At 44.6% G+C, this 20,046-nt stretch overlaps 1 protein-coding gene across 2 annotated transcripts in view; it reads left to right on the top strand.

Annotated features, from left to right (window-relative positions):
* LOC138303545 (zinc finger protein 271-like) overlaps positions 1 to 20,046 on the top strand; it is a 118,663-nt gene that overhangs the window by 43,058 nt on the left and 55,559 nt on the right. For both annotated transcript variants that reach the window (XM_069242784.1, XM_069242785.1), the window contains exon 2: positions 5,320 to 5,446. In XM_069242784.1, coding sequence (XP_069098885.1) covers positions 5,320 to 5,446 — 127 coding nt within the window. The remainder of the gene's footprint in view (positions 1 to 5,319; positions 5,447 to 20,046) is intronic.

Here is a 20,046-nt window from a genome sequence, read left to right as displayed (position 1 = left end):
CTAATTTAAACATTGATAGAGCCATAGAGATAGCATCTAGCATTGACAGTTTCTCATCCTTTATGGAGCAAATGTCTGTCTCTTGCACATATCAAAGCACGCGAAGTTTACAATGTCAGTAGTGTAAAAAAATAAAAATCAGTAACAAAGAAAATGCTTGGGACGAACAACAAGTTTGAGGAGTGATGTAGATGTGGTAGTTTGTCACAGTGCTCAGTTTTGGCCGGCTTTAGATCATAAATGTTAAAAGAAAGGACACTTAGCCAGGGTGTGTAGATCTTCGGCAAAGGTGCCATCAAACAACTTAAATGTGTTGATATGGTGGACAATTGTGTTAAAGATGCCCCATCTGACAGCGATCTAGTTTTGATGATCAAAAGAGATGATCAAGTAACTTTAGATGTACCCGTAAAGGCTGATGTTAGAAATTTCAGCAAATATTATCAATCGTCTGTTTTGTCTCCTTCAGATTCCTGATATAGATGTCCAAGTTATGGCTGATTCAGGTTCACCTTTCACTCTGATCTGGGAAAAGGTTTGAGAAGCACATTTTAAAAATGTCTATCTCAAGAACGTTTGTATTTTCCCTGTTCGGTACAGAGGTAAACCCACTGATGTAAATGGGAATTTGATGCCCTTCACAGTTTCTAAGGGCAATATTGCTGAAGCAGTTGTTTATGTAGCCACTGATGGGTCCTGCTTATTGGGCTGATTCAACCTAAATAATCTGGGCATAGATATGGATCCTAATGATTAAGAAAAGGTTCTTCTAAAAAAAACGATCTCAAATTTGTCCTCTGGGCGAACCTGTTTAGGTAAATGAGTTTCCAGATATCTTTCAAGAAAACCTAGGGTTAATGAAGTGTTTTGTACTTAAGGTTCACCTCAACAACAATGTTCAACCAGTTTCATAGAGTACCCTTAGCCTTAAGACCTGAATTAGAAAAGAATCGGACAAATTGCTTAAAAAAGCGGTTATTGAACATATTGAGACTTATGAGCAATAGTCACCCATTGTTTTAGCTCAAAAGGCTAGTGGATCTATTTGGATGTGTGTCCACATCAGAGAAGAAAATGACAATATTTAGATTGAATGGCATCACTTTCCCAACATAGCTAAGTTGTTACCTACATTGAAGGAGGCAGTATTTTTACATTATTAGATATGACCTCTGCATACCAATAAATCAGCCTACACCAGTAATTAAGACAAGTTACATCATTATTCACTCCGGAGGGGTCTTTTCAGTTTAAACGTGTGCTCTTTAGTTTCAGCCTCTTCAGTTTTTGATAGTGATTGGAGAGCTATTTAAGGATCTTGAAGGTGTTGTGGTATTTCAGGACAAAAGTTTGTTTTTTGGATCCTATCTAAAAGAACACGATAAACGAGTAAGGGGTGTACTAACAATTCTGAAGAATAAAGGGCTGATCCTGAAATGTGACAAATGCAAATTTGGCATTGAAAGGGTAGACTACTTGGGTTATAAATTGTCTTCCAAGGGTGTGGAACCTAGTCTAGTCAAAGCTATTGAAGACTTTTCGCCTCCATCTAACAAAGATCAGTGGCGATCTTTCATGGGATTATTCGACTTTTATGCCAGGTTTATGTCAAAATTGCAGAGAAAACTACTTAAGAATAGTGAGAAATTCATCTAGAATGATTTGTGCTGTTGGGAATTTTCCCTTGTTCCTAACAAAATTGCTCAGGCCATTCAAATTAAGCTGTTTGACTCATGTGATGATTGTGTAATGCCAGACAAAGAGGTGTGGGGTCTGTACTTCTTCAAAAATGTGGTGGTAAAGAAGAAGTAGTTGCTTTTACTTCAAGAAGTTTGAAAGGTGCTTAGCACTCTTACTTTGTAATTGAGAGGAAAGCATTAGCATGTTGGTGAGGTTCATCAGGCATTTAAAATTGCATTTGTGGGGAACAGATTTCATCATGCGTTTAGATTACAAACCTCTGGTTGATCTATTTACCACTAAACAGGCTGACAAAGCTATTCCTAGAATTGCCAAATGGCAGTACAGATTGCATGGATTTGATTACAGCGTGAAATACATTCAAGGTGTGAAAAAGTGTTTGCCAATTTTATTTCTCAGCTTCATGATTTTTACGTTAATGAGCTTATTTCTGTTTGTACAGCGAATTTTCGTACCTATGGTGGCCAGGTTTGGACAAAAGTGTAGAGCATTGTGTGCAAGATTGTATGGCTTGTGCCATGAGTGGCAAGTCTCAGGTTGCGTCTCCAATTCCTGTTGAAGGATCATTACCGTAAACGTCATGAAGCTAATTGGCTAGTGACATCACTGGTCCTGTTGTTTTGGTTTATAAATATGGTATAGTTGTCCTGGACTGTTACTCTAGAAGGCCCAAACTTCAATTTGTAAGAGTGGCTAATAGTTTGAAGATCATAGAATTCTTAAAATCTTTTTTGCCAGACAGGATATACCCAGGACCCCGGACTCATGCAACTGTGCGGCCATTTTCGCATAATTAGAGATTTGCTGCATTTGCCACATAATCCATCATCTACTGCGTAATCTGAAAATGTTAGGGAAAAAAAAGTTCCTAGCTCAAACGCTTCAAAAGTTACTAAAAAGGCAGCGACACGTGTTTCCGCAGTGTGGAAGGCCCTTACAAAGGTTGACTGGTCACCTCTCTGTTGCTTATTGCTATTTTTGGTTGCTAAACTGATACTAACGAGGTGCAACCAATGCCCAGACACTTAATGCAGCACATTTTGTGAAAGTATTACTTTATTATTTCACAATGTTTAAATTTGTTAAGCCGCATAAGTTGCCTTTTCTTGTTGCATAATTTACTCAACCCTGACACACAATTTGGCCTTCCCCTGCTGCATAGTGATGAAGTCTTAAGAGATAATTGTTCTCAGTTTTGAATCCCCAGAGTTGTAGTGATTGTTACCTCATCTTGGTGCCAAACATTCTGAAACTTCTTTATATCATCCTAGAAGTAATGGTCTTGTGGACGAGCTTAACATGGTAATTAAGGGCAGTCCTCAGTTGATTAAGGCTAGTGGCTTAGATACCATGCAAGAGGTAAAGAAGTTACTGTGGGCAGGGAGAGCTACTCCCAGTGCTGATACAGGGGTATCCATGTTTACTCTGCTTAGGCAAAGGGCACCAGCTTCCACATTAGTGAGATCCTGATTGGTTGAGTTTTCCATGCCAGAGTGTGAGAAATTGGTAGCCAGAAACAAAAAGCACATTTATGTTTTTAAAAGTAAGAGATGTCTAGAAGTATTTGTAGGGGATTATATGCGAGTGAAGATACCAAGAGCTCTTCCTAACACTAATTCTAAGTTTTCTGTTCCTGAACAAGTAACATGTGTTTTGCAACATGGTCTGTCGTGAGACACTCTTCTGCAGATATAGAATTAGGAGCAATGTTGCATCTTGGCAGTGAAGAGGGTAGCATGTTTAGGGCTCCCAGTTCATGTGTACAGTGTGAAAAACATTTACCCAAGGAAATTCATGATTATGTAATAATAATATGAGAATGTTTGTATATTTTTAAAATTTTAGATTCTCCTTTGAATTGTTCCCCTCATTCAGTTTCATTTCATTTGTGTAAGCGGGAAGGTGTGTTGGGTTTTACTTCTCTGGTGTTAGAACTTTGAGTGTGTGTGTCTATAGGTGCCCGGATTGTGGAATCGTAGGTGAAAGGTCATGCTTTGAAAGTAGGGAGAGGAGGACTGTGGTGGCATCCTCCTGAGTTGGTCCTGTCTGTTATCTTGTCATTAAACAATAAGAAACAACTCACCGGGTCTGGAGACTTCTTTTCAACCACCAATTCAGGTTTAAGGGCCTTTCTGACTTTCGAAAGGTCACTGTGTTTATGATAAATGTAATCTTTGTAGCACAACCAGAGACTTTTCCAGCTCACACCCTACCCTACGTTTTCCAGTATTTTCTTTAAAATCAAATGGTAGATAATATATCCTGTACCTCTTTCAAAATTCAGTAAAAGGATTTTTTGAGGTTTGTAATTTTTAGCTGTAAATTGTAGCTGCTAGTGACACGTGTCCAGAACAGATGTGGTGAATAATTATGATCTTACACTTATTCAGTTAGTCGTATACGTGTGTAAAAGTAGGATGAGGTAAGAGTTGTTGTATAGCTAGAGGCACAGGCAGGTATGATTACACCGATGATAGTATAAGGAGAGAGAGTTGTACACGTGTGGGAACTGATAGACTGAAGTGTACCTTTTTCAGTGGAGATTGGTGCGTAAGTATAGATTGATGTAGCCTTAGAGTCAAGGATCCATATGGAGTTGGAGTGTCTCTGTGGATGTAGCCAATGAAATTATTGATGCGGCAGATCTAGCGATAGAAATAGGAGCCAGGTACAGGTAGAGACACTAGTAACAGTACAGGAACATTTTAGTTTAGAAGTTGAAGTAGTTGTACAGTAAGAATAAAGGAAAGTATAGTTAGTCTTTAGAAGTACGTACATCTTGAGTTAGGTGTAGAGGTTGGAATAGAAATGGATGTTGTTCTTGCAGTAGGCGTGCACACCTTCTGATATCAGCACCTAAACCTGCAAAGTTAAGTCTACTTTATAGGTACACAAACCAATATGTATTTATACAATTTACTTTACACCTGTAGATAAATGTACAAGCAAGACTGTAAACAAATGTACCTACAGATGTAAGGTTATAGTTCCTGTGTGTGTGTGTGTGTGTGTGTGTGTGTGTGTGTATATATATATATATATATATGTAAATTTAGAATGGGAGAAGTGTAGATCTCACAATGCAAGTACAGGTTGCAACGAGTTTTGAGGCTTTGAGGCAATAGTGGACATATAGGCAGAATTAGAGATAAAAGTAGGCGTTGCCTTAACGGTTGAAGTCCAGGGCTGTGTAAGGAGAATAGTAACATGTTGACGTGTGTGGGTCTCAACACTGGCGTCCATTGAAAACTGCAGGGTATGAAGAAACAGGAGTGTGTCAGGCAGTTATTTTGGTTTCTTTTTATAAGTTTGCTTTTAAATGCACATTTGATGAGCTTTTCTATGTTGCCAACGTATGGAGCACATCTGTGTCGTCGCTGCGTGAAGTCTCTGCCCCTGAGTTTGATCTGTATTGACTGCTACCTCAGTACCTGCCGGGGGTGATTTTGTGAGCAGACATACAGATGGTGATTTGTTTGCTTTCATTGATGCTGGCAATGGGTTATTAACAACATTTTGATTTATTTTTATTTACTCTCAAACTATTTAAGTTGTATTCACCTGAACTCTCCCTGTGAAGTTTGCCACTATAACTCAATGGGAATGTTGCTGTTTCAGGTGCCGGGCTCATTCAGTGATGTTGCTGCCTGTTTCTCTGAAGAGGAGTGGAAGCTTTTACACCAGTGGCAGAAAGACCTTTACAAGAATGTGATGTATGAAATTCACCAAGCAGTGAGCACCCTGGGTAAACGTACACCATTTTATTGCTTGTGTTATGGTCAATACCGGATGTGCATCTGTATTCCTGTTTCAAAAGTACCCAGAACACCCTGTGACTTAGCTAACTGTGTAATCATGTTGCAAAACCATTTATCAAGACTTGCCAGTTGCAAGACGAAGTATCTTCATCACTCGTGGGACAAATCTGCTTACAAATAGATCGACTGCTGTATAACCATTCGTAATCGAAGATTTATAGGGGCTCCCGAGGCTGTGGCAAAATCCAGTAGGCACTCATTCCACGGTATTGAAGCAATGGTCTGTTTTTTCCTGCAGCTCTTTCTGGTTACTCATTGACATATCCAACACACACTACAGTATTCAGCCTGGGAGAAGTGTCTATCACCAGAGGGAGATTCCCTTTTGGCACTTTTAATACAAATTTGAACCCACGTCATTGGAGCCAAGGAAGTTGCCAACATCTTGATAACCTGTTCGTTTTGTACGGAGATTCATCGATACTTAAGTTTTCTAAGTCAGGCAAACATAAATCCCTGAAAGTTAACCAGCAAGTTGTTATTCTAAGAGAGCGGAGCCTGTCGATGTTGAAAGGGGGTGTGTCCTTCCCCTGGTTGTTGCCTGCACTGACACTATTGCCATTGGATTTCATGTCCACAGAGCTAACATGTTATAAAACTAGGAGGGGTCTCCTTATAGATCCATCACTAGTGAGGAAGCACAAACCATCATAATGCAGCTGTGAGTTAGAAATACAGACTTTCTGTTGGTGGGAGAGGGTCAAAGGTGTAAAAAAAAAAAAAAAAAGGGTCCTTTTTTTCCACTGTAGTTCAAATATATCTTTCATTGTTTCTACTTGGCCGGAAACTAAGGGACAGTCACTGAATATGGTACAGTGTTCTGTCTTGTTGATGGCAACAATCAGTTCCAAGATTGCAGGGAAAGTTTGCAAAACTTTATCTAGACTTTTTTTTATCCTGGATACTGGTTATTCTGGATATTGGTGTGTGACAAGCTTCACTCTTCCTGATGTTCTTGTCTGGAACCTCTGTGGAATTTATTATACATCAAATTCTTGGAGGTTCAAATATAAGCTTGAGTAGCAGTAGCTGAAAGTAGCTTCCTGATGTTAGCACTTCTGCAGTTACCTTGGGCAGAATGTGCTGACCTGGCCCTAATACATCTATAAAATCAAGTCTTAAACTCCATTAGAGATCTACTTTAATTTCACAACCCATGATGTGCCCATCCTAGAGGAGTGAGTCATACGTGACAGTCCAGCCCACCTTCCCTGGACATTCAAGCATGAAGTACCTACCCGCTCTGCTGTCCACACCTGCAGGTGTTGAAATATGTATTCTAGCTATAAGATTTAAGTAATTGAGTGTCTGAAGTTGTGGTTTCAATAGTGGCACATAAATGCTGATTCTTCATTCACACGACCGCGACATACATTTTGAAAACATCCACTTAGCTAATCGACCACTTTGAAGTATTGTTCGCTGTAGTTCCTTATCTTCCTGTGTCTGAAGTACGACATCAGTATTACAGTGCAGTTTCTATTTTGCTTCATGCTGTGGTATTATTTAGCATTCCAGTGTATAGTACCTAGTTTTTAGGTTGAGCCTGCCAGCCCAGCTGTCGGTTTGTGAAAGACATATTATGGACTTAGCAAGAACATGGAGGAACTTCCAGCCCATTGCTTACCATTGGTTGGCTTTTATGGCAAGGCTTAATTTGTAAGAGATACGTGCCTGGACACAAAGTGTTGCTTAGAATCCCGCAGCCAGTTCTCTTGAAGGTCGGAGTGCTGAATACATGGCTATGTTGTCTTGATTTCACCTCATGCCTTTTTATTTTCTCACAGACACTCCCTGCTCCTTTATTCCTATCTTACAGGTTCCTGCTTTCTCTATTTGTCACATTTTTCCCATCTTTCTCTTCTCCGTCTTTTCCATGTTGTGTGTGTGTTTTTTTTTCTCTCTCTCTCTCTGGGTCAAAATCTGATGAAGGCACTTATTTTTCTATCTCCAAAAATGAGTGCTGGTGGGCCCCACCAGCCACCACTGACCCAAAGTAGGCATTGCTTTACTAAACCTCTCATTTGCTCACTCCTTATTTGATTGTCTTGTCCTTCCTGTGTCTGTCCCTCCTCTAGAGCATTTCAAAGTTACTTGTGTCCTTCCACTGCTCATTTTTAAGGAACTACTTTTTTCTTTTGTCTTAAGCACTACAATAGAGAGCTTGTGATGCAATTGTGGCATCACCGCCAGAACTCACTTCGAAAAAGCAGCCAAAGAAAGTCATTTGGTGTGAAGAGTGTCAGAAGGCCTTTGATACCCCAAAAGAGGCTATGTGCTCAGCACCTGTCTTGAAAGCACCTGACCACAGCAGAGAGTTCATTGTACCAACAGATGCTTCTGAACATGGGATTGGGTCAGTATTGTCACAGATAAATGATGTGGGCCAGGATCAACCAGTTGCCTTCATGAGTAATCAACTCCCACTCAGAGAGCAGCATTGGAGTGTTATTGAGAAGGAAGTATTTTCTGTGGCTTGGCCCCTAACGAAGATGAGGCTCTACCTGTTTGGAAATCACGTCAGAGTTCAAACCGAACACGGGTCTCTCAGGTTGCTTATGCAGATGAGAGGAGAGAACCCCAAACCCTTGAGGTGGTTCATTACACTACACAGTATGAACTTTGCAGTAGAACTCAGACCCCGGAGTGACCATGCCAATGCAGATGGCATTTCCAGGTTATTCCTCTTAAGTGATGAGAGCTACCAGGGTATAGGTTAGTTGCTTATTACCTTTTGTCTGGACGGGGCCCATGTAAGGAAATGCCTCTTTTTGCATGGTCACCCCCTAACATTTGGATTGAAGGTGCTGTTTTTTCAGTTTTAAAAGTGCTCCTGGACTTGCCAACCAGGCCTCACCTCCTTTGGTAAACTCTGTCATTTTGTGATGCAAACACTTTCCTTTGTGCCTATACTGGCATAAACAGGGATTTAACTGCAATTAAACAAGCTGCACCATGTTGTTACACACAGCGTTTTAACTAATACAGGCAGTTCTACTTGCATTTTCAGAATAATAACTCTATTGTGTTTACTGCTGAAACTAACATTGGCCATTTACAGTCCTTAAATTCAAAATAGGGGACAAGTTAAGGTTTGCACCATCTTAAAGAAGGCTAACAGTAGTTGTGAGTCAGTCATCCTGCATTACTACAGCTCTTTTGAGTTACAAAGTAGAAAAAAAGAATGCAATGTTGTAGGAAAGTACCCTCTTTCTTGGCATGTTTACCCCCATTTTCTGCCTGTTTGTCAGTGTGTTTGACTGTGTCTACTGGGATCCTGCTAACCAGGACCTGAGTAGTTATGCTCTATCCTGTAAACAGTACCTTTTTCTTCCCACAATTGGCATACTGGCCCCCCCTTGTAAGTCCCTAGGATATGGTACCTAGGTACCCAGGGCATTGGGGTTCCAGGGCAGCAGTTATTCTACCACCCACAGGGAGCCCATACAGGGCTTTCTGCAGGCCTGCCATTGCAGTCTGTGTGGAAGGGGTGCATGCACCCGTTTTTCACTACAGGTCACTGTAAGTCACCCCTATGGTAGGCCCTCTCAGCCCAGAGGGCAGGGTGCAGGTACCTGTGTATGAGGTCACCCCTGCACTAGCAGAGGTGCCCCCACAAATTCCAGATCCATTTTCCTGGGCTTTGTGAGTGCGGGGACGCCACTTTACGAATGTACTGGACATAGGTCACTACCTATGTCCAGCTACATAATGGTAGCTCTGAACCTGGGCATGTTTGGTATCAAACATGCCCTAATCATACCCCAATACTGTTGCAAGTATTGGAAGTGTGTTTCCATGCACTCTGGGGGCTCCTTAGAGAACCCCCAGCATTGCTAACACAAGTCTCGCAGGGTTTTCGTGGCAGCCAATTTGCTGCCACCCCTCAGACAGGTTTCTGCCCTCCTCCTGCTTGATCTGATCAAGCCCAGGAAGGCAGAACAAAGGATTTCCTTTGGGAGAGGGAGGTAACACCCTCTCACTTGGAAATAAGTGTGGCTTGGGAGGGGTAGCCTCTCCAAGCCATTGGTATGCTTTGAAGGACTTTGCCCTCCATGCATAAAGCAGTCCGCACCGGTTCAGGGACCCCCAGTTCCTGCTCTGGCGTGAAAGTTGACAGTGGAAAGGGGAGTGACCACTCCTCTGTCCATCACCACCCCAGGGGTGGTGGTACTCAGATCTCCTCCAGAGGGTCCCTGGCTTCTGCCATCCTGTTTCCAAGGTTGGCAGGGAACTCTGGGAGCATCTGAGTGGCTAGTCCAGGTAGGTGACGTCAGAGACCCGTCCTGATAGGTGCTTACCTGGTTAGGTGACAAATCCCCCTTTCAGGGCTATTTAGGGTCTCTCTCTTGGGTGGGTGCTCAGATTTGGCTTGCAAGACTCCAGCAGGATTTTTCTGCAACCCCCACTTCGACCACTGGCCACTGGAACTGCGACTGGAACCTCCAGGATCCAACAACACTGCAACCAACGAAGAAGACTTTTCTACAACATTGTCTCCATGCCTCTTGTCTGCTTTGCAACATTTCTCCGGCCGTGCATCTTCAGAAGAAAGCCACTCTTCAGCCTGCACAAAAAGAAGAAGGAATCTCCCTTGGACAGAAGGCGTCACTCCCCTGCAACCGCAGGCACCTACAGCAAACGACAACCGACTGCGTGGATCCTGCATCACGGGTGGTGGTCCAGAGTAGTCCTCTTGGTCCTCTCTGCCAGCTGTCCAACTTTGGTGGAGGTAAGCCTTTGCCTTCCCACGCAGGACAGTACCCCCATGCACTGCGTCTTTTGCAGCTGCTAAGGCTTGTTGGCATCTCCTCCAAGGGATCTTCAGGCTATGTGCAGCTCATGCCCCCAGCACTCCTTCCTGCAAATCACATCCTTCTGATTGGTTCTCTGGTGGCGTGGAATCCTCTTTTGTAGTGCTGCGTGGTCTCCTTCTCCAACTCCTGTGTCCCCTTCCTGTGGGTGCTGCCTCTGCTCCTGTGGACCCTGTTATGCTGAGTGTCCCCTGTGACACCCCCTTGCTGGTCTCCAGCAGCACCACTTTTCCACTAACTGCGAGTTTGACTTTGGCAAGGCTTGGTGGAATTTCTGCAACCGACACCCATATGCAATCTTCACTCCAGCGTGCAACATCTTCTGCATCCATCAGGAAGTCTTCTTCGGCTCCAGGGCTGCAGTGCTGACCTGATCTTCCTTACCGTTGACCAACTCCTGCAAGTACAGCCGCGTGGGTAATAACTCTTACTCCTCTTGGACTCCCCTATGACTCTTGGACTTGGTCCCCTCTCTCCACAGGTCTTCTGTCTTCAGGGATCCACTGCTGGTTTCTTGCAGTCTTGTCTGGGTGTCTTCTTTTTCTTCTTTTCTTCCTTTTGGGTGGTTTGGAGAAAATCCAGTGATTTACTTTTGGTGTCCTGGTTGCTGGGGGGGCGTTGTGTTACTTACCTCTGTGGTTTTCAAGTGTCCCCAGCACCCCTCTATACACTCCACTTACCTAGGTGGGGGTCCTGTGTTCACATTCCATTTTTTTAGTATATGGTTTGGGCTCCCCCTAGGGTATCTATTGGTTATTGCTATTTGCACTGTTTTCTAACCTTTTCTGTACCTATTTCTGGTTATATATATTTAATGTATTACCTACCTCCTAGTGGAGGGTTGCCCTTCTAGTGTTTTGAGGTGTTGTGTTCCAAAAATAAAGTACCTTTATTTGTGTTCAACTGAGTGTTTTCTTTCACGTGTGTTAGTGCTGTGTGACTTCAGTGGTATTGCATGAGCTTTGCATGTCTCCTAGTTAGGCCTTGGCTGCTCATCCACAGCTAACTCTAGAGAGCCTGGCTTCTAGACACTGCCTACACTTCACTAATAAGGGATAACTGGACCTGGTATCAGGTGTAAGTACCTTAGGTACCCACCACACTCTAGGCCAGCTTCCTACAAATATTTATAATAAAATAATAATGAGATAAAATAAAATAAAAATAATGTAATAAGGTAGGTGGTTATTTCAAAGGATGAGGATAGTATAGTTTCCTCAAGGGACACTGTTGGGGTCAAGCACTTTATAAACTTCCACCATCCATCGCTGTAGGACCACATTTATGGGGTGCATCATATAAACCATAGCTTGTGCACACCATAAGGCTTAAAGGTAAAATTATAGTGTGTGCATTCTGTGTAAGGCATGCTCAATTACCTTGCACTTTGCTTTGCCCATGTCACTTTTCTTCCCAAATTACATTTAAAAGCAAAATCATGTAAAGAAAGCGTTACACAGAGTAATCTCTGGTGAGAAGTGCAAAGGGTACATTTACAAAAATATGATTAAATAAATATAAGGGTAACATGTTAAAGAAATGAACTACATGAAAGTCTGCACACAACATATCTCTGCATTGTGATAAAGCAGTTCTGTTTCCACACTGGATGCAGCAGTACTGTGATGTGCTGAAACGCGTAACAAGACATGATCTGGATCACTCTTGCTTTCTACTCTTACTGTGCAGGAAAGCAAGTTTTCTTAATGACTTTGCCAGCACCAGCCCCTCATAACATCACCTTGCAAAAGTGCAATTCTTTCAAAGGCAGTTAATTAGAAAATCCTACATCAACATCATCCATGCCACGATTTTAAGTAGGTAAGGGTAAATATTCTATATTTTAATTTTTTTACAACGCATCCTCAGAAAATTCCAGTAGAGCTGATTACCCAACAGTACCCTTAAAATCCCTATACACAAAGCCTTTTTAGGTCGAGCGTAAGCGTTTGACCTTGTGTATACTTTTAGTATTCTTATGGCTTAAAACGATTTAATTTGTTGGTTGCAGTGTCCTTTAAAAATTCTTGCTCGCTAGTGGTCAATTTTGCCTTTTTCTGTTTCAGAGCAGTGACCAACTACTGTATTATTCCACTTTGGTTTCTTTATTTGTTGCTGTGACTGACTATTTTTTTTTTATTTCTTTGGTGCTCCCCTTTCACTGTGAGTGTTGTAGGCTGGTAGCTGCCCGTGTTTTATTGAAGCAGTCTGTTCCTCCCATGTAGCTGACATTTGTTTTTGCTTCATTCCAGTGTTGCTCTTGTTTACCTCTGGCTCCTAAAATAAACGAAACACCCGGTTTTTTAGCTCACTGCTCACGAAAGCCACAATATTCCCTTTCTGGTAAAATGTAGCTAAACCCAGAAGCAATGATGTGAAACTTGCTTAGCTTTGTATCGCGTCTCTCGCTCCTGGGCCCCTCCCTGCCAGCACTCAGGACATCGCACATAGGGCATTGCTTATCTCCTTTATTGGGGCCATAAATCTTCTCAGACTGCTCTGCTCGTTGAAATGCGAGACAAGAATGCTTGCTAGACTTTTCATTCTGTTAAAATAAAAAGGAAATACTTTTCCAGCCTTATTTTTCAATTTCTATTCAGACGTTCATACAGCGCGAGGTAGTGCAGTCATCTTCTCGTCTCTCCTCAAGGACTTGTGATTTCTGATGTCAGTAGCTGCCAGTGACCACCAAAACATGGCAGTAAAAGAGGAAATTGAGACCGGGTTGACCAATTTATGTGGCAATTAAAGTCCAGTTCTGAATATACAATGCCTGCAGCTCTAACTCAAGAAAATGCAAGACCTATTGCATTGCAAATGCTTGTTTACATTGCTTTCATCTAAACAGAATGGAAGGTGCACTAATTTCTTTTAACATACAACATTAGTTTCAAGGTTTTACACACAATTTTGCTGACAGTGTAAACCTTGGGGCACTTTGAATTCCCACAAGGTCGTACGGTTGGGACAAACATGCAGGTATGAAAACACAGTACTAACAATAGGTCATTCTGACTTCTGCTACTACCCAGCAGGGATGAGAGTACCTTCTGGATGGAGCAAAGCACAAAAGTGTTTGGGGTTGCATTCCTACATGACTCAAATGCTAAAGGATATGATATCCATAACAAAGGCAATCACAGGTTCAAATGTACCCCATAATGCCCATTATTATGCTTCACTACTACAAAGTTGTGGTAATGAAACAATGAAAAGTTAACAGTATTACCCACACTGTTTAAAGGCCAACCTTTCTCTATCACAAAAATATAACTAAAACCCTTTACAGCAAACGGTGTCCTGTGCTACGCTATACTCCAAAACCGCGTCATACACCAAGGTAACAGAATTATGAGCCATAAAGATACAAAAGTGTCAGTCTTTAGTGACGCAAAGATGCAGCGTCTTCTGGGTCACATTACATCGGAGAGAACACAAAAATGGATGATCACCTGACTTCAAAAGGTAGGTAGGTAGGTGTGTGTGTGTGTGTTTAAAAAAAGTCCACAATTCGACTTCCATAGGGAATTGACGTGGTTATAAGCAGTCATACAGGTCAGCCAAAAGTCTCCGCAGCAAGTATGTGTTAGGGACCACATCCCAACCTCAAAACAAGGCCCAATGGAGGGACACATCACACAAAATGACTTTGAACATCCGTCCACTTCTGATTTTTCTTAGGAGGCAAGACAAACTTCAAGAAGACCTTTATGAAGAAATCACCTTATGATTATTCAAGGGAGAGTGGTCCTGAATTCATGTTGACCACCTCAAAAGCAATTCAAAGAAAAAAAGATAAAAGCAGATGACTCCCATAACAGCTGATCGACTGACTGCAGTGTGTGTCAAGTAAAGACCCAGCAAAATGCACTGTTGTCCTAACACCCATACACAGGACAATAGGTATGAAGCTTTGAGTCGTGTAGCTATATAATACAATTTTTACTGTTATTTACAAAAGCATTCACACAATAGGGGATAGTACATACTGGTGGTTGGGAACAGTGACATTACCATACTTCAATTACAAATACAGTTAAAGCGTATTGAGAGCACAGAAATGGAACTAAATATAAAAACTTTGTTTCATCGTACTTAACTACATAAACAGACATCAACATCCTCTTTAGGTCAGCGGTGCAGCAGGTACTAATCACTGCTGTTCACGTTCCATAAACTAACTACTAATTTTCGGTTCCGGAGTACAAAGCTACTCTGCAATAAAAGCACTTAAAAAGAAAGGGGAAACGGTCCATTTACAGTCACTCAGACCGTGCTACCAAACTATATTACTCTGCTGTGAGATCAGTAAGAGGATGTGCCAGGGCGCTTGCTGCCGAACAGGTCTAGCGGGCGTAGAGTGTTTGAGAGCACAGGATCACACATGGACTATGGCAAAGATAATATTTAATAAATAAGTTCCAGGATCGATATCTACATTGTAAAGCAACAGTCACTCACGTTGGGAAGCTGTTAAAACTAGAACAATAGGACTCCATGACAACATATTGCCATTAATTTCAAATCTAATACGCAAAATCACCCCAGAGTCCAAGAACACTGCTTCAGCATTTTACACTGCCTCAGTCGAGAGACATTTAAAAAAAAAAAAACACCTTGTGTTCAGACATACTTACAAGTTAAGAAATAATTCAATACCTCTATAACTATGTCATACACCATCTTATGCAGTTAAAAACTAATCTGCAGGCTTGGCCACACAAAGGAGGGAGTGATAGCCTCTCTTGAGGGATCTAGCGCCAAATGTAGCATTTTCCGATTTTGCGAATCGGAAATTGCAAGTCGGTGCGACTCGCAATTACCGATTCGCAAAATCGGATGCAGTGCGGTGTCTCAGACACCGACTGCGAGTCGCTATGGGGTCGCAAAGACCCACCTCATTAATATTAATGAGGTGGGTCGCATTTTGCGACCCCATAGCGAGTCCCTGCACTCACAGGGATGGTGGCCTACTGAAGTCAGCAGACCTCCATGTCTGTGACTGCTTTTTAAATAAAGCAATTTTTTATTTTGCAGCCCGTTTTTCTTAAAAGGAAAACGAGTTGCAAAATAAAAAAAAATAACGAAACCATTTGGTTTCGGTTTTTCAGAGTAGGCAGTGGTCCATTGGACCACTGCCTGCTCTGAAAAACCCTTTTTGGCAACATTCACAAAGGGGAACGGGTCCCATGGGGACACCTTCCCTTTTGCGTATGGGTTACCACCAGTGTGACACTGGTGGTAACTGCGAATTGCTTTGCGACCGCATTCGCGGCCACAAAGCAATTTAGCATAGCGATGCGAGTCGCAAATAGGAAGAGGACACCACTTCCTATTTGCGAGTCGCATTCACAATTTGCGAGTCGGTAACGACTCGCAAATTGTGAATGAGCATCGCAAACGGCATTATGCATGGCGCAAACTGAGATTTTCGCAGTTTGCACCATGCAAAATGTTTGCTACATCCGGCCCCTAGTTTCAGCAGACACACCCATCTCCAAGAAAAATAAAAACGGTTAAAACAATTAGGACTTTCCGGCTCAAACCACTAGATGTTTCATTCTGGCATTTGAATTCTTTTAAACAAGCACATTTGCACAAATGCTTTCTCACATGTGACGTCTCAAGATCTTAGCAGTAAATCAAAGATATCTGAAAGGAGTAAATAGTTCTTTTGTTTATAGATGAGGATCTGGTGCAGAGTAGAAGTGGTGTTAATGCTACTGGATGGATTGCATCATCCAGGTAGACTCTGTGTGAGGGTCTGGTGAAGTGTCTTATTGAGTCCCTCACCTCTCTGAGAGTGCTATAAAGACCACTTCATGGGGTGTGGTATGACCGCCACGAAAGTTGATGGCTGCCTGATTAGGGAGCTCCATGCGTCAGTGGGCCCTGGATAGAGACTGGGCACCTTGGGGGCAGTGAGGGCTGCCATCCGTGACCCGAGGGACTCTGTCGACAGCGAGCCCCAGACGGTTTTCCCCTGCAGCCGCGTACGAGGTGCCTAGTCGGCTGAGCGCCGCAGCAGCCTCGTGTACCAGCCAGGGCGAGGCTGGCTGAGTGCAGGTGGCACACCATGGAGCCGGTGGCCTCCCACTTTCACCACAGCAACTGACCTCTTGGGGGCTCCCTTTTGGACACCCCCCCCCCCCATACAGCACTGGAGGCCATAGCAGACACGAGGGTCCTGGCGAGGGCCCCGGCTCCCGGTGGAACTACTGGATGCGGCGGGGCCTTGCACGTGCAGTGTTGAAGCGCAGCGGGCCATGGGTGGCCCCGTCTGGAGAGGGGGACCCGACTGTCCCCTGGAACTCGTCTCATAGTAACACCTGAAGCCTCCAGCATCTCCCTACCTACCCCCACTGGGGACCAGTGCTATTTTCACCTGGTAGACCACCGCGGATGCCAGCACACAAGCGGGGCCCGCGGAAGAACAACCACCTGCCCCAGCCACTAACTCTTCTGGGGTGGACCGGGCCCAGTGTATCTGAGGCGGCACATTGACCGGGCACAAGGGTACACCAAGAGGCTAATGACTGCCCGTTCTGTGCACCTGTCAACCCTACCTGCCTCCCGCGCCACCTGTAAGGACTTGCAGAGCGATAAAGGCCCTCTGTCCGAGTGTCACGGGGCCAGATTGCAGCTGCACCACTTGAAGGGGACCCTCTTGGGGCTGGGGTCCCAGAGCCGCCTGCGGTATCACCTTTCATCAATTCTGAACATTGGACGACGAGCAGGAGGTGACTCGGGCAGCCTCTTTGCCCCACCTTTGCATGAGTGTTCCAAAGTGTCAATAGCTCTTCCTGGACGGCTTGTCGGCCCAGGCCATGGACACAACCTCTCCGGTCCTGCCCTCAGGACTGACCAAGGACCCCTCGGACGCACCACCTTCAAATGCCTCCCCGGAAGGACAGAATCAATGGTGACTTTCACCATAGAGGCAGGGACCTAGAGAGGCTTTCAAAACCCCACAGCGATGGAGACCAGGTGCTTCAAGCAGTGGCACACTATACTCACCAATCAGACAGGGATAAGTCTTGTTCCCCTCTGAAGCCGCTCCTTGTTTCCAATTGAAATCTCAGCGGCCTTGTGGGTCCTGTATGTCCATGGGGATACGATGGGGCCGTGCGAACTACACCCCTGCTACGACGGACAGCTGAGTATTCTGTTGTACGCTTATATGTGATGTGGCCTAGTTGTGCCATATTCAGATCAAGGATCTGGCCCATTAGAAGGCTGTGTTATGCCCTGCTGTCTACTGCACTGCTTTATTACTGCTCTGGTTTTCTCTGTCCTCCCTTTCTCCCCTCCACCCCTATCGCCCAACTGCGTATCATATTTGTGTTATAGTGGAGTTATGTAAGATACAATGCACACTTGTGTTATATGCTATCATCCACAAAATTCATGTCTACTATGTCTCATGATGTTTCACTGTTCAAGTTGTTTCCGACGATGAGTTGATTATTATCAGTGCTGGTATTTCCATGTCCCCCCCCACCCACCCCCCTGCCCGCCCGCCCAAGAAGCTGGGCACTCAGGAGAGACTCACCCTATTTGGCTTTCGACATTTGACACTCCACTGCCCTCCCCTACAAGCCATCCTCCTTGCAGTGGCCCACCTTGTGCACCCTGTCCACTGCCGGGGCCCCCCTGGACTCGCTGACTCCACAGGTTTGGACCCACAGTCCACAGACCCAAGTCAGTGGGGCTTTGTTCCTACCCAGAGTCTGAAACCCCGTCTTCCTCCCCGGTTCCATACCTTACGCCCCCTCTTCCTTCTCACCTTCCCACCATCTTTCGCACCTGCCTAGATCCCCCCCCCCTTTCTCGTCTTTCCTCCCTCTCCCATCTTATTCTGCATCCCCTCTGTTCACCCTACTCTAACTTCCTACAGTTGCCCAATGTGGGCGCCCAGCATCCCCCATCCATCACCCCCACTGACCGGGACTCGAGAGAGTTCTATCTATCACTCTGGCTAGCACCCCTACCCCCCACCACCATCCAACCCCACGGCACCTCTAATGCCTTCCAATCCCCCCCCCCTTTCTGTCTGTCACACACACTTGCCGCTGTCATGGTCGGCCAGGCCCCTCTCTCCTCCCGTCCACTCTAGGTCGTGTCCTAGAACTTTAATGGGTTGACCCACTATATGAAGCAAAAGACGTTGCTCTCCCATCTCCAGTCAGAAGGGACTGATATGGCTCTCCTTCAGGAGGTGCATCTTGATGTTGAATCCAATAAAATGCGTTGAGACTGGGTAGGGAAAATTATATTTAGTTGCTGCCCAAAACTGGGTGGGGTGGGACACCTAGGAAATATGGAGTGGCGATTCTGCTTCGCACTACTCTGACAGTTACTATTATTAAATTGTGGTCTGATCCTCAGGGGAGATATATGTTTGCCAAACTGAAGACTGGGGAGCTCTTGCTCTGCGTCGGCTCAGTATACTTGCCTCCAGGCCCCAAACGCTTGTTCCTCCTCCAAATCAACCATCTTCTTACCGAGAGCATGGCTTCCCGTTACATTATAGGGGGTGATTGGAACCTAGCTTGGAACGCACTGCTTGACGGGTCCGGCCCCACAGATGTCAGCAGCAATCAGGGCAGGGCAATTCTGGCAGACTTGTCCTCAGATCATGGGCTGGTGGACTACTAGACACTCAGACACCTGGCAGATAGAGAATACACATTTCTATCATCAGTACACGGCACTCACTCGCTCTTGGACTATTTTCTAGTGACGCAAAACACAGTAGCCCAGGTCCGAGACTCTTGTATACTGGAGTGTGCCCTTTCGGATCACTCCCCGATCCTGTTTTCTATTGACACAAGTCCTGCTACCACAGGCTGAAAGCCCTGGCGCTTCGCTATACATAGCTATCACACCCCCTCAGGGCAAAGCACAACTACGGGCCCATCTCTCCACTTACATGCAGAACAACAAAGGCACATTTTCATCCCAGAAGGTACTGTGGGCAGCTGTGAAGGCAACCATTGGCGGGCTAATGATGCAGGACACAGCGCAGGCCAACAAACAAAGGATAGCTCACCAGCCAGAACTAGAGGGCAACATTGCGTATCTCACTCAACAGTACACAGCCCAACCCTCACTACCAGTACGGCATTGCCTGGAGCGGGCCTGCATGGCCCTCAAGAAACTGTATACGTTCCAGGCCGAATATGCGCTGCAACGCAACCCTATGAACAGGGGGAAAAGGCTGTCAGCAGCTCAGCTTCACCAGAAGGAAGCAGCACAGGCCATTCCTGCTATTTGGTCCTCCAACGGCGAGCTCCTTACCAGAGCGCAGGATATTGTCAATGAGTTTGCAGCATTCTACCAACGTCTGTACACCCCGGAAACGGTGGCTAGCCCTGCCCAAGTGGAGACCTTTCTGGAGGGTGTTCGCCTACCCCTCCTATCGGACGAGGGCCAAGCCCTGCTAGACGGGGAGTTCAGCAAGATCAAAATAACACAGGCCATATCTAATCTCCCATACAATAAATCACCAGGGGACGACTGTTCCCCCGTAGAATTTTACTAATGGGCCGGCGAGGAGGTAGTTGATTCCATATACGAAGCCCTCCAAGAGGCTAGCCGAGAGGGATTGCTAGGCTCTATCTCAAATAGGGCAGTGATCGCGGTTATACCTAAGCCCGATCTCCCTTATGAATGGAGTTATCGAAATCCTTGCCAGCATCTTGGGGGCCCAT

The sequence above is a fragment of the Pleurodeles waltl genome, chromosome 7 (genome assembly GCF_031143425.1).
Source record: "Pleurodeles waltl isolate 20211129_DDA chromosome 7, aPleWal1.hap1.20221129, whole genome shotgun sequence".
NCBI lineage: Eukaryota > Metazoa > Chordata > Amphibia > Caudata > Salamandridae > Pleurodeles > Pleurodeles waltl.
Note: the sequence above shows the minus strand (reverse complement) of the source record. Positions and strands in the feature narration are given on the sequence as shown.